Source organism: Salvia hispanica, chromosome 6, assembly GCF_023119035.1.
Source record: "Salvia hispanica cultivar TCC Black 2014 chromosome 6, UniMelb_Shisp_WGS_1.0, whole genome shotgun sequence".
In the NCBI taxonomy this organism is placed as follows: Eukaryota; Viridiplantae; Streptophyta; class Magnoliopsida; order Lamiales; family Lamiaceae; genus Salvia; species Salvia hispanica.
Window position 1 is genome coordinate 39,390,652 of NC_062970.1, and position 14,522 is coordinate 39,405,173.

At 34.9% G+C, this 14,522-nt stretch overlaps 1 protein-coding gene and 1 pseudogene across 1 annotated transcript; both read right to left on the bottom strand.

Annotated features, from left to right (window-relative positions):
- Window positions 1-1,618: 1,618 nt before the first annotated feature.
- LOC125195323 lies at window positions 1,619-5,745 on the bottom strand (annotated as a pseudogene).
- Window positions 5,746-8,398: 2,653 nt separating this feature from the next.
- On the bottom strand, window positions 8,399-12,804 carry LOC125191678 (probable serine/threonine-protein kinase DDB_G0276461). The gene is given in 10 exon segments (XM_048089082.1): window positions 8,399-8,962; window positions 9,042-9,560; window positions 9,563-9,747; window positions 9,750-9,815; window positions 10,027-10,126; window positions 10,259-10,441; window positions 10,568-10,620; window positions 10,707-10,870; window positions 11,314-11,809; window positions 12,709-12,804. Coding segments are annotated over 9 exon segments (2,109 nt in total). The 5' UTR covers window positions 11,778-11,809; window positions 12,709-12,804; the 3' UTR covers window positions 8,399-8,587.
- Window positions 12,805-14,522: the final 1,718 nt, after the last annotated feature.

A 14,522-nucleotide genomic window follows, 5' to 3' on the forward strand; every position in this document is an offset into this window, starting at 1 on the left:
GAGAAGTAAAATCTTATAATTACCATATTTGCCTACTTTTCATAAAAAATCATTCTCAAGGAGGAAGGTATTTGAGATGGTATTACACTTTATATTTTTTAATGTATTTTGTAGTATTATTTTATTTTTAAAAAATCATTTACCTTCCTATATACCTTTTTCGTTGGAATGAGTTACTTTTGAAAGGATATATTTTACATTTTGGGAAGGTAAATAGATGATATACCTCTTCCATTTATCTTTCCTTGTTGGAGATGTTCTAATAGTATTTCGACCAATACCCCCTTAAACAGATTGGATTAGGTGATGAAATTCATCAAACTACATCAATTCAATCATTGCATTGATTCTTGACCGAAGATGGTCATACCTTCAAACACCCCGGAACAAATTGAGGTCCTTGTTTGACTTCGATTTACCAATTACATATTGACCAAATAAATTACTACTAGTACAAAACAATGTCCGAATCACTAGATGGTGAACATATGAAGACCTGCAACCATATCACATAATGGCCCTCAATTTCATCAGCTTTCACCTAACATTCGAATAATCGCTGGCAACTATGGAAAATAAACGGTTGCATATTTCAACATAACAAACCGTGACAAATCAATAGTTGCATTCTGGAGCACCCCCCTTCACTAGCCAAGCATTCAGATACGATAAGTGGCGAAAACATCATGAAAGCCGCATATAAAAAACCTTATCTATCCTTTGGCTATTTTTCAATAACAGCCCATCATTGTCGTCCAAAATTTTTAAAAAAGCTAAAACTCAACATGAACACAATTTTTTACATGACTACATCTTAATGACAACTGTTAATGAACATATACGCACACTAGCACTATCCAATTAATAAAGAAAACCGACCTGCTATGGCTTTTGCCTAAACTACAATGCAAATGTTAGGAAGCTTAGCTAAATTATGGTTGTAAAACAAAATCCTAACGTCAAAGCGGGAACTTTACCATGTTGATGCATGACAGTTAGAAAAGACCTTTGTCGCCGCAAGCGGGCAATTCACTATATCTCTTTCTATCCATATCTCCAATAATTTCAATGATTTTTTCTTTCCCCTATCCATTCCTTGTGCATGTGCGCCACCCTCATCTGTAGGATATTAGGAAGAAGTAAGGAAGGGGTAAAATTTTAAAAAAAGGGTTAAAAACCAAAACTAAAACCCCCAAAAAGGCACACATGTACTGGCGAAGAGTAAAAAGGTTAAAAACACAACATTGCAAGAATGAATGACAAAATTCCAAACTATGTCCAAAAAAAAAAAACCGCAGCTTTTTTCAAAATTAACAATTTACTTAACATACCACTTTCACCATCAGATAAATCACGGCCTTGCAATTGCCTCGTAAGAGATTGTTCATGCTCCTGTTTTTTAAAAAGATTAGACTACACTTCTTACATACAGAAACAACTAAAATAACAAACAAAGTATCATTCTCAATTCTCAAACCTTGAGCACTTTTTTTCCCCTTCTCTATCTCTACAGGGTCTGGATGATTAGAACAAAAACTCTCCTACCTGCCACAGTTTAATGCTAGTCAATAAACACAGACCACCATAACAGTGGTTAAGTAGACTCAAACATACCTCCTTAATTAAGTATCATGTGAAGCAACTGAATGTCATCGGGTCCCTTCTTTCCGATGCCATTCTGTGAGGGTTTAAGTCCTTCCTGGATTGACCTTTCACCATTGCCCCCTTTTCCCAGCACCTGGAGCACTACCCCGCCCAAGATGTCTATTCGGTCCATGACCTGGTCCCCATAACCCCATGATGAAAATTCCAGGGTCTTCGCCTTCCCACTTTTTCTTCTGGAGAAATCTGCAAAGATAATATCGATAATATATGACTCTCATTCCAGTGTAAAATATCATTCATCATCCTCCAACATGCAATCGGCAAGATTATCAAAGTCATGTTGCACATGCATACATTGGAACATGTCAGTAATAATACAAGTGTACATTACAAAAAAAACCCGTTGAAAATGATACACAATCATCAGAAACCTTGTGGTACAGCAACAAAGGGCAACTGTGTTGCATTTGTTTCATGGAAAAATCATAAACTAAGAGCAGAAACCTATTACTGGCTTGATCAATAACTTGTATAAACTTAAATTTGGGCCCTGAATGCAACAAATTGATGCATAATAAAAAGTGAAGATTCATGGGGTTTTTTCAACAAAATTCATTTTTAAACATCTATCGATTAGGGGTGTTGAAGATGTTCAGCATTCTTTATTTGCTTCCAACATAAAGTAAAAAGTAGTCTTAAATTAAGCTTACTCAAAGAAAAAGTCTATGTAGCCATTTGATTCTTATCAAATTTTTTCAAAGGAAATGAGAAAATACATGTACCGTTATCATAGTATCAGGTTTTAAAATTTTTACACAAGACTTTTTTTAAAACATCAACGCAAACATTTCCCCTGAAACCTATATAAGGAGTATCTGGTTTCAGTTTAATGTGACATTCTTTTCACAGGTTAAAACAAAAAAATGCCAAAAGGGATATTTAAAATAAATATAACTTTCAAACAAAATAACAAAATGTTATATGAAAGAATACAAGGCATGTATCTACCTCAGTAGGTCAACCCACTCTATTGTCTCATGGTAGTACCTAGATGTAAACAAGACAATTGTCCTGAAGAAAGAGCATATGGAGAAAATTGAGAATCAAATAAATTTAAAGGGAGTTCATATACCATTACAGTTAGTATACCTCAATAGGATTATAATTAGTTATAACAGCTTCATAGAAGTTATTATCATCAGGCCATCTAGTTTTGACTTTCCTTCCGATGAATCAAATGATGCTCCTTCTACAGGTTCAGTTCAAGGCCACCAGCAATACGGTTCTAAATTGACCTCTTCCAGCTGGACGGAAGGATACTGCATTTTTATTGAAGATGCACCAGGGGGCATCTGCAAAGTAGAACATGTTACAAACTAAATTAGGAAAAAAAGATGTCTAACATTAGTAGTTTAACTGTGAAACAAAAACTCACTGATTTATGCTTTTTGCCTTTACCCCTCATGGGTCCAGCTTTGCTGCGATGAAGATGGCTGGTTAGCTGCACCCATTGATTGGGGTGGGAAAAAAGGAGTTGGGCCCCCCAAAAGGGCTGAAGGTATTGAGGGAACCCCTCTTCTGCTTCTTTTAAAACTAGATGGTGGGCTAGGTACTGGTTCACGGCTTGCTTGGTAGCATTTGCACAGAAACACCTGCTGTCTCCATTCCCCGATGTTGTTTAAATTTTGGTGGAAACATAAAAGTCATTTCATCAGATTAATTAACTCATCGTTCATTCAGTAAGTAAACAAAACTCTTTCCCGCATAAAACCTTATTCTTAATTTTTTCATCTGCATTAACCCTGTTTAAAGGGCCCTTTCTCTTCATTTGATAATCTTAATTCTTTCCTAAACTCAGTAATTAAACCTTCCTTCTCCCGAAATATAATTTAAATGTCATTTAAACTGATCTAAAAATATATACTCCCTCCCTTCCACGTAATAGGGGTTTTGTTTTGAGCTCTCGTTTTGAAAAATATAATAAATAGTTAAAGTGGAGAAAAGTAAAATAAGGGGGAATAATGTAGTGAAAAGTCTTACCTACAATATTCTCTCTTTCTTTTCTCTTTCTCCACTTTATATTTTTTTTTTCAAAAAAAATTTTTCTCCATTTTTTGGGGGAAAAATTTGAAAAAATATATTTATAAGAATATAGGAAAAAAATTCACTTGGCTTTAAAAGGGTCTTAGAACTGAACTGTATGCTTCCAAGCTGGTGAATTTTTGCTTCCATATCAGTCTCTTCATACATCCTGGTATATGGCATAGAACCAACAGCAGTAGGCCTTCCATTACCAGAAATGCGACCTCCTCTTGACATTCTATTTTGATGTGGTGGGGGAAATCATCATCAGTTCCTGAAGAAACACCAAAATGAAAAGAAGAGAGGACATTCAGATCCCTCAAATCTCATTTCTAAGACTAAGTCCATAAAAATAGTACTGGCCCTTCGAATACTAATCATAACTGTTGCTCTTGATCTACCCCATTACTTAGAATATAGAACTACAAGGTGAGGAATGAGATTGATGATTGATTGTGTGAATTCTCATCAAAAGGAAAGACAACACACTGATTCCATTATGAAAAGAAAAGAAATTTAATTTTAGCAGTCCATAACTAAGGATTGTAAACTAAAAATTAATGATAAACAACTGGGATAGTCTGTCCATTAACTTGCAGATCACCCCAATACAAATATTAAGTAAAGCCAGCATACCGATCACCAATTTTGAGTTAAAGGTGATACGATGATTCATGTCTCACGTCTTACTATATTTCAGCATCGATGATCCCACAGATGACTGACAAACAAGGATCTGGAAACCTAGTTTTCTAAATCAATAATGGCATTTGCATCTGTGATTACATATCTCTGTACCGTACAACAAAAAATATGTAATGAGCAAATAGTTCCGTTTAAAAACCTGTGCTTGAACCTAATTTTTCATAGACATAGGTAAACAAATAATAATTGGCTGCTACATTTAAGGATTTCAATTTGCATTGCACAAATGGCATTGTGGGATGCATATATAGATGGTAGCTCCTAGATAAATCAACGCTGCTCATAAAACTATTCCTGGATGTGCATTTGGCTTGATAATGGACGGTGACATTTTGTTTCAAATGATGGCAACCAGTTACACTCTAAAATGGAAGAAACACAACCCGAAAAGGATAGTGCAGATAGGGGCATTGACATTGGAGGAAAATTGCACTAGAACTATTAGAATTTGTGCCAAGAGCATAAAACACCCCATCATGTTCATAAATTACAATAACTGCTTGAGACTCTTCAAAAAATAAGTTCAGTACTCACACCTGATACTTTTATCAAATATAAACTTGCTGACTGATATATCATCGCAATAAGGCCAAGTCCATCATGTAGCCAGTTAGACAAAACCAAAAGCAAAAAGTGGGCTCAAAATGCTCCTTATGCAAAATGAGTAACATAATCGCCATTTTTGTTTCTGTACTGGCTTACACTTTCAAAATAAAGCATTGCCGAAGCTGAAGTAATAACCTCAGAATCAAAAATATTCAGACTATGCTGCAGTATATATGCATGAATAATCAGCAAGATACCCGATAAATCATTCTACTGTTTAGATGAATAGAAACCAAATGAAACATTCCCAAAATCCATTCTTTAAAGTAAAAATTCAAGAATAACCATTCCCAATGTGCAATTGTACGAGTTGACTAATCCCAGTCGAATTAAAAGATATCCACACAACAATGCACATAACTTCGCAAACCCAAACCCCCCAACTTGATTTACAAATCCCAATAAAACCAAAACTGATTCCCGATAAACACAGATAAAAACGGAAAGGTGAAAATTTCTACTCAATTACTCACCGCTACTGTCGTAAGGCCCATATTCATCCATAAGTAGCTTCTGGAGATCGAGGATTAGCAATTGGTTATAGCTATGAGCTACGAAACCCTAGAAGCAACTCCAATAATTGCAACCGCCGCGCAGAAAAATCTCGAGAATGTTGCTAATTCGGCGAGTTAAAGCAATAAGCGTATACGAGGGATCGAATTCGGGTGTACAATTAGCGAGCTTGAGAGTGAGTGAGTGCGTGTGTTGGGAGGGAGATGTACGCGGACGTCAAATAGGTTATTGTATTCAATAGAGAACAGGGTTTTGAAATCCGTTTCTGGAGTCGTTTCCACGTGTGGTTTCAAGTACGAGAATCATGGAACTTTTTTTTCTTTTTACCTTTCATCTTTTATCATAACACTCATAACAATTAAATTAATAAAGAAAAAAATTGCTACTTAAATCATAATTAAATTTTGGTTAATTGCATAATTATTGAAAGGAGTTAATTAAATCATAATTTTTATACATTTTTTATTGTCATGGTCGTCTACTATAGTCTAACTTACTACTATTATATCATTATCTATATGTACATCATTTACTATGCATGTCGGATGTATTTTATTAATTACTACTCCATATCATTATCATTTACTCGAATTTATTTTGCTCAGTTATTAAAACCAAGTACGAAACATGATTGAATATCTACCTTTCAATACATTCTACATTGTGAATGTTTAAGCATTTAAGATACATAGTGTGTAGGATTAATTGAAGAATAGATCCAAAAAGTAGTATTCAGATATAATCCTGTACAACGCATTCAAGGAATTGGCAAAATCAACATGTTGATGTTAGCCATTTCTCAATACTTTAATGATTTCTATAATGAAATCTAATTCTAAATTTGAATTAATTCAACCATAGCATTTATACTATAAGTGGAGATAAAATCATCAATTTCCATTCATGCTTCTTCATTTGATGTAGAGTTGAAATTCACCCATTGATGTTCGTCCTATCTTTGATTGGATCTTCCATAATTGATGTTATCCCATCTTTGACCTTTAATCTTTAATTTGATTCTTTTGATGGATAAAGAATTAATAACCTTAGATATAATATAGATCTAGAGTTGTGATCAATGTCGAACCAATTTTAAAGACCGAACTAGAGACCAAATCGGGCCATTAGATCTAGTTTTTTTATGAGATGTCTACTGTGAAATTTTTTCTCGCTCATTACTAGCCCATTTTACTTTGTATAGGTTTATTACTTCATTATGTACGTAATACCTTGAAACTACAACACGTTTTTACTTGCTTCCGATAGGTTTTGAAATGATTCAACATATGCTTCATTCAAATTCATTGACGTGGGTTTTTGCTTGATTAACATTTAAATATGCAATTTATTCAAGTAAGTTTAATACTTCATTCAAACGTTATTACTTCATTGGATAAAATTTTACTTCATTCCAGTAGGACTTCAAATGCTTCTACGCATACTTCATTCCAATAATTTATTATATTATTCCATGTGTTTATTAAACCATATTAGCGCCATGGCGGTGGTGATAGATATTGTAGAGAGAAAGAACGGCACGCGACGGCAAAACCACATTTACGTATCGGAATGAAGTAAAAACCTACCGAAATGAAGTAAAAACCTACTAGAATGAAGTAATATATTCGACGAAGTTAAATCTTCGTAACATGTAAGTATGACTTATTTACCTTCGGATGAATAAAAATAGATCGGTGATGAAGGAGAAAATAATTTATAAATTTGTGAATCTCATCCATAAAGAACTAGATCTAAAAACCCTAATTTGATAGGGTTCATGGTCTGGTCTTATATATATATATGGACCGATAGTAACCTTATATATACATGTGTGTATGTGAATGCCTTAATCACATACATGTAATTGCCGTGAGATTCTTATAACATGCAACTACTTTAAACATGTATTCTCACAGATGTATATATACACCTTACATGTGTAACTACTATTATTTTGCATGCATGAGAATGCAATTACCCCTTTATATAAGAAATATATGGTTGTTCATGAATTGACGCGTCTGTTCAAGTTTAATAACTACATGGTAGTTATTAAACTTCTTTTTATTATGTCCAATTCAACCGCCACTTATTTCATTTAGGGTAAACAGACGGCACACACATAAATATATACACATATATTTATTTCATATATTATTAAATAATAAGGTAAGAGAGGAGGGTTATCAATACACCCGATTCTAATTCTTTAATCAAAACCGATCCATCATGGTATCGTCTTTAATTTTAGAACCTCTTTTAGTTTAATATTATGAACTTAAACTTTAATATTAAACCAATTGATACCTAGGTCACATAAGAATATAAATATTATTGATATGACTTTTACTACCATATGCATATGCTATACTCGAACGTAGCATTATGTCTATGTACAAACATCATTTACATTGCATGTCGGAATGTATTCTGTAATTATATTCTTATCATTTTCTTATTACTACCAAGTACAAAACATGTTTAATGTCTGTTATTCCCTTTCACAGCATCTTTTTATTTTATTCAATTCAATATTAATGATAGGTGGGAACTACATAGAAAAATCATTGGATAATGTAATATGGATTTTTACGGCAACTTGTAAAATGTAATGTCATTGGAGGTCTCTTAAAGATGTTTTAAGTTTTAACCCCGGTCCAGCGAGAGTTGCTGTCAATAATGTAAATAATTATTTTTACATTTTATATGCAGGCGTCGAAACAAATTTTCTCGGATGATTTTTTCGGAGTATATGGTTGACAAGAAGAGATCTTTGTCGTCTGCACAACACAATTCTCATTTCTCACAGTTAAATAAAGCGAGGCACACTTGAATACTTTAATCAAGCACCAACTAAAATCGACATAGCAAAACCAAAACTTCCAAGAGATCAAAGCAGAGTGCAAACACCACTCGCTGAATAAATTGAAGGCAACCATGGAAGATGCATAAGTGTCAGGATCATATATTACAAAACAAAATATTCAACACCAGCAACACAACTCCTGCTCTTTTTCCTTGTCTGTATCACTTTCTTGACATATCAATTTCACTTGTGATATCTCATCTTAATTAACTAGAAACCAGCCCATCCAGCAGGCTGGGAATCAAACTTACTGTCTTTGCTCTTCGATTCACCAAATCGCTGAGAATTATTTAATTCACCAACAGGCACATTAACCTTATTAGAGCTAGCAGCAGCTGGAACCCCCACTCTGAAACTATCAGTTCCAAATCCCCAAGAATTTGAACCTGAATTCAGTTCACCTCCTGCCTGCTTGTTCTGCTGACCGTTTCTCGTTCTAACAGACTTTGAAGTATTATATGTTGCTGCGGCCTGTGGTTTGGGAGCCTCTGCAAAGGCCTGCCACTGCTTAGAATCTGGGCTAGGAGAACTCCGATCAAAGAAACCCTCCTGAAGCTCCCAGACTGTACCTTCTATCTTCTCATTCTACTCAAATGAAGAACATGTAAGAGTAAGGCGCTGAAATTCAAACATGAAAGATCATTCAAGACCAACAAAAAAATACCTGTGGAGTGGTAGATGATTGGCCTCCAGGAGAACTTAGGTTTCTCGAGGAATCCGAACTATGTGATGGAGTTCTTGCAGCTAGAGCATGCTTGAGGTCTTGTATCTCTTGTCGCTGTGACTTACAAATTGCCGAGAGCTTTTCATATTTAGAGGTCACTTCTGTTTTCTCTGCACTCACATTCGCAAGCTGCTCCTTCAGCTTTTCAACCTCAGCCTCTAACATGTCTTCTCTCTCTGGTTTCCGATGGTTATTGTTTGGACTTTGTTTACTAACGTCGAATTCAGCCACAAAAGTATTAAACGCATCATTTTGAAAGGAAGGTGTAACTTCAGCTTTGGATGGTTTTAATCTTTCAGAATTATGGTTCAAACTATCAGGAAACAGATTTAAGTCCGCAGATGGGTAATCACCAGGCCTATTGACTGATTCTCCCTGCACATTCTTCTGAAGAGGAGAACGAAAACTTTGCTCTTTTTGTGGAGTTACACGAGAGGCAAGATGCTCATCAGGACGGACCTTTCTTTTCCAGATGATCTACGGTCAGTTAAGTCTTCATCATACTTTGGCTTGGTCTTTTCGTCTGTGGCTTCTGAATCTTTTGCATGCAGAGTGGCCCAGAAAGAACCCAAAGGTCCATCATTTTCACCAATTCTAGAATTAGCTGGAGCTGACGACACATTTCGGGGTGCTTCAGATGATGGGGAGGAGGAGGACTCCTCCTAGGCATTGGACTAGACTTGTTTACAGGCTTGTTTACAGGCTTTGTCGTGCCTGAAGATGTAGGATAATACAATTAAACCCTAAAATCCAAAGAACCACTAGCAGAACATTAAAACAAATTTTGAAATTTCAGAACTATGCACCTCTATACATGTTGATCAGATTCATTCTGGAGTCAACTAACAGATTGATAGGTGTACACCATCACAGTTCTTGTTTATATTTTTACTAAATTACCAAACACTAAATTCTGTACACTTACCTGTGAAGGTATCAGTACTGTTCTGTAGCATTTCCGGAGGCGTATCAGGTAATGATTTCTGCAGTTCATCTGGTAAAAGATCATTCACACGAAACCACACCTGCAAAAAGCAAGCAGATAACGTTATCAGTAATAATACATGCGACTGCAGCCCTCATGATTGGCACGGGCACAAAATCTACAACTAACCTAGGTTCATGGGGATGAATGGCTAATCAAGCAAAATGCTTGCCTGCGTGATATCTGGTCTGTCGTCAGGGGAAGATTGAAGCATGTCCCTGATAAGGTCTATCAGCAATGTATTGTACTTGGGTTGATCTGGGATGCGATAGTTCCCATTCAGAATTTGGAGCTTTGATTCACCATCAAATGCTAACTTCAAGTAACATATGCGGAAAAGGAGACACCCAAGTGCCTACAGAAAACAAAGCTCCATTACTCCATATCAAGCACTTACCGAGTTCGTGAAGATATGTTCCCAAGTTCCTAACTAATTATTTTGCTGGGTCTAAATCATGTAATTCGGAATTCGTCAACTTACCCATATATCAACCTTCTCGTTTATAAGTTCTCTCCGAAACAGATCCCACATCTAAGCCAATCAATGAGGGAGAAGAATCAATAGTTATACCATAGAGAAGTACAAGAATAAGATCGTGACAGAAGGTCCTCCATCTACCTCGGGGCTCGATATGCAGGTGTTGTGTGTTTCCTTATATTGTCTTCCTCAATTCCCATTTCTTCAGGTTTCTCAAAGCGCTTATGGTTGGTAGAAGTGCTACCGAAATCACACAACTTCCACAGGCCATCAGGCCCCAGCAAAAGATTCTCAGCCTTCAAATCTCTATATGACGCAACTCATAATTATTAGCAATCCAAATTACAGAAATCCTTAAACCTCTTCAGCAACGAAGAACAAAAAAAATTATATGTCAAATTGTCAATAAATAATCAGATAATGAAGCATCATATCAAAATTTTGAAAGATTTTCCTAAAACCAAGGAGGTCATAGCAATACACGATTTAAGCATATTCTTCATAATAACCCTTTCTCAATGCCAACACTAACTATCTTAAAATCCTTATCATATTTTAACATAAATATCTTCTATCTCATCCTCCCTAACTTAATGGGCCTCAAGGCACCAACTCACAGTCTCACATGAAAAAATGAGCCAGCAGAAATAAACAGAAAGATATGTGAATATTGGAAGAAAATCTAAAGAGTCGTCTTCCAGAATATACGGTAGATCCCTCTGCATACAAAAAAGTGAAACAGCAATTACCGGTGAGCAATAGGTGGAGTCTGGCAATGCATTGCAAAGACAGCACTGCATATATCCCTGAAAATTGTTAGGACCTGTTTCTCCTCAAAGTATCCTGCTCCTCTGCTCTCCAGCACATTAACAAGGGACTTCTCACAATATTCCATGAGAAGTAAAGCTTCTTTAGTGCGGCCCATATCAAAGACAGCATGAGCGAGAAGAGTAACAACATTGGGGTGGCCTGTGAGTGTTTTCATAACTGAAATTTCCTTTGTCACTAGCTCCTGGGACTCTTCATCATTACATATGATGTGTTTTAATGCATACTGTTTGAAGCCATTTACTGCATCTCGAGCTAAATAAACACAGGAGAATCCACCCTCCGCAATTAGATTGCGAACCTGAACTTTGAGATTGCCTATGTCAATAACACGGCCTTCAAGCCCAGTTTGTTCTTTGTGTGCAAATGGTTTGAATCTCCACATGGCTCCTTATGATTCTTTACAAAAATTAACAGCTGCAAAGGGATATCATTATTATGAATGGGGAAATTCAGTAAAAAATCAACTCGCATTAAATATTAATTGCAGGGTAGGCACATATTTATAAGGAAAATGAGATTTCAAATACAATCTTTAGAAAAATCAGAACTTCCAGGTTGTTTTCGAACTTAGTACTAGGAATTTCACCTCCACCTTGACCTTCACCAACCCACACATTTAAAATAATCGAGTTCAACAAACTGGACTTGAGAAAAGGAATGCCACATCAACAGAAAGGCATACACGCATATCTTAAGAACCTGATGACTCTTTCTTAACATAACGGTTCACTACACAAGGCCATCACCAATGATAAGATTCCCTAAAGTATAAATCAAATCAACATATACAAATACAACCACATCTGTGGCAGCAACGAGCATAACATGATTGCAAGCATTTGCCAAAAGCACATAAGGAATCCTCCTGACCAACAAGGCAAACCAACACATTCTGTATAAACACACAAATACATTCACTTTCCTATATTTGCAGATCTAAACATACACCCAGTTACAGAAAATATTATCTATGGATCCGCACAAATCTATACCAGCCCAAGTAGATTCTACCACCAAAACTAAACCTTGGATTCCCAACAGGCCAAAAACTGAGAGATACATATAGCTTCCGATTCAATAATTTCCTATCTAGTCCGGCGATGAAGTTACAAACACAGTTACGCTTAGTGGGAAAAAGAGCTACGGAGCGAGATTTCAGCTACATAGCTGCTGATTAATTTAGTACCAGGTAAAAATTGCAGTAAAAACACTAAACGAATAAATCCACAAGATCTAGAACGGAAATCAACTGATCACGAATAGCAGCTATACACCATTTTTTCTTTGCGGGAAATCGTAACATCGCGATATACCTTAGCAGAGACAATTCGATCTGAAACAGTCCGATTAATTGGATGCGATGCAATGGGGGGAATGTGATTTGAGAATTCAATCAATGAATTGAGAGGTGTTTTGTGAGTGCAGAGTGAATAGGGCGAAGATGTATACAATTTTGTACGTATATACTATAACGTGGGGTGAAAGCGTTTACTGGTTTGTTCTTCGCTTTCGGCTGCTCCTTTAAGCACAAATTTTTTTTACTGTTTGCTTGTTGATAAAAAAGTTTAATCCCCAAATTAATTTTAAAATGAGATAAATGGTAAGTACATTTTAAAATTGTTCATTGGTTTTTCTCTCTATTTAAGTAAAGAATGTATACAACTTTGAAATGACAAAACATAATGAAAAATCTTTATATTAGTATCCCTCAAGTCTTAAGATTGACTTCCTTTTTGTTTGTCATTAATAATAACCCTTTTTTTTTTGGTAACTTTATCTCTCCAATACACTCAATCACTTTTCTAACACCTATTAAATATTCATCTTTTTTATCTCTACTTTAATACTTTCATCCCCTCTCTCTCAAAAAACTTTTAACAATAACTCTAAAATCTAGCGGCTAAGAATGTGTCATCTTACGAAAAAAGGGGTAATAAATATTAGTATGTCATTTAGCAAAATCGAAAGTGAATCACATAATTAACTGTCATTAGGAAAAGTGAACTCTATGGATACACCCTCCTCCTCTTTGAAAATATTGCATCTATTTCATTTTGTCATTTTCTTAAAATCTGTCATCTTTTACTTTTATCATTTTGTAATGACCCAGTTTCTACTTACCATTTTCATTTTTATTATAAATCTAATATAGGAGTATAAAAAAAGGGTTACACGCCACTAACTTTTTTAATTCATTTTTTATTATATTTTTTAAAATTTGTACAGAGTAAAATTGTGACAAATTATTAAGGACGGAGAGGTAGAAAATATGAATGTAGTATAAATTGTACAGTATGATATACCAAAAAGAAAAAAAATTGTACAGCATAAGGCTTTCGAAACAAAAATGAAAGTAAGAGGTCTTAGGATGGGATATGTCAGGTGTAAATGATAATTAAAAATTTGATTTATGCATAATTAATCACCATTTCATTTGACTTCCCCAATTAGACTTAATTAATATGTTTCCTTTTGTATCATGTTAGTCACACACACGTTTACACTACAATCTTAATCTTTTAAATCGAAAAAGAAATACTCCTAATGTTTTGTCCTTTGAATAATCATGTTAAACAGAAATGAGACAGGCCTTGGGTAGACGCATGAATTATTACATTTTGTTTCAAAAGTAGAGAAGGTGGGCTGCGTATGAATTATCTGGCATTAGTTTGAGATATTTGTAAATGTTCCATTGCTTTTATCGAATCTTGAATTTGGATCGTTATAATATAATTATATCAATTGCTGGATTTTGTTTCTAAATAAGAGATGGGTGGCTGCATACAAATTTTCACATTGCAGTTTGATATCTACATACATAGATGATAAATTTTGTGTCACTTGAAGAGAATTTATAGATTCATTAGTTGCTACCATGTCAACATGAGAAACTTAAGTTAATTCAAATTCCACACTGAAAAGAAAAATAAAGAAAATATAAGCAAATTTAGTATGGAAATAATTATAATAATCAAATAATGGTGGAGTTATTGTTCATAAAGATCAAATAGAAAAAAGCATAGACCTCACCAATTATTTTCAAGAATAGTGAGAGATGTAACAGAGGTCAACTAGTTTTTTTCCTTAGCAAATAAGTAAAATCACATCATAAAATTTTCCCATTGTT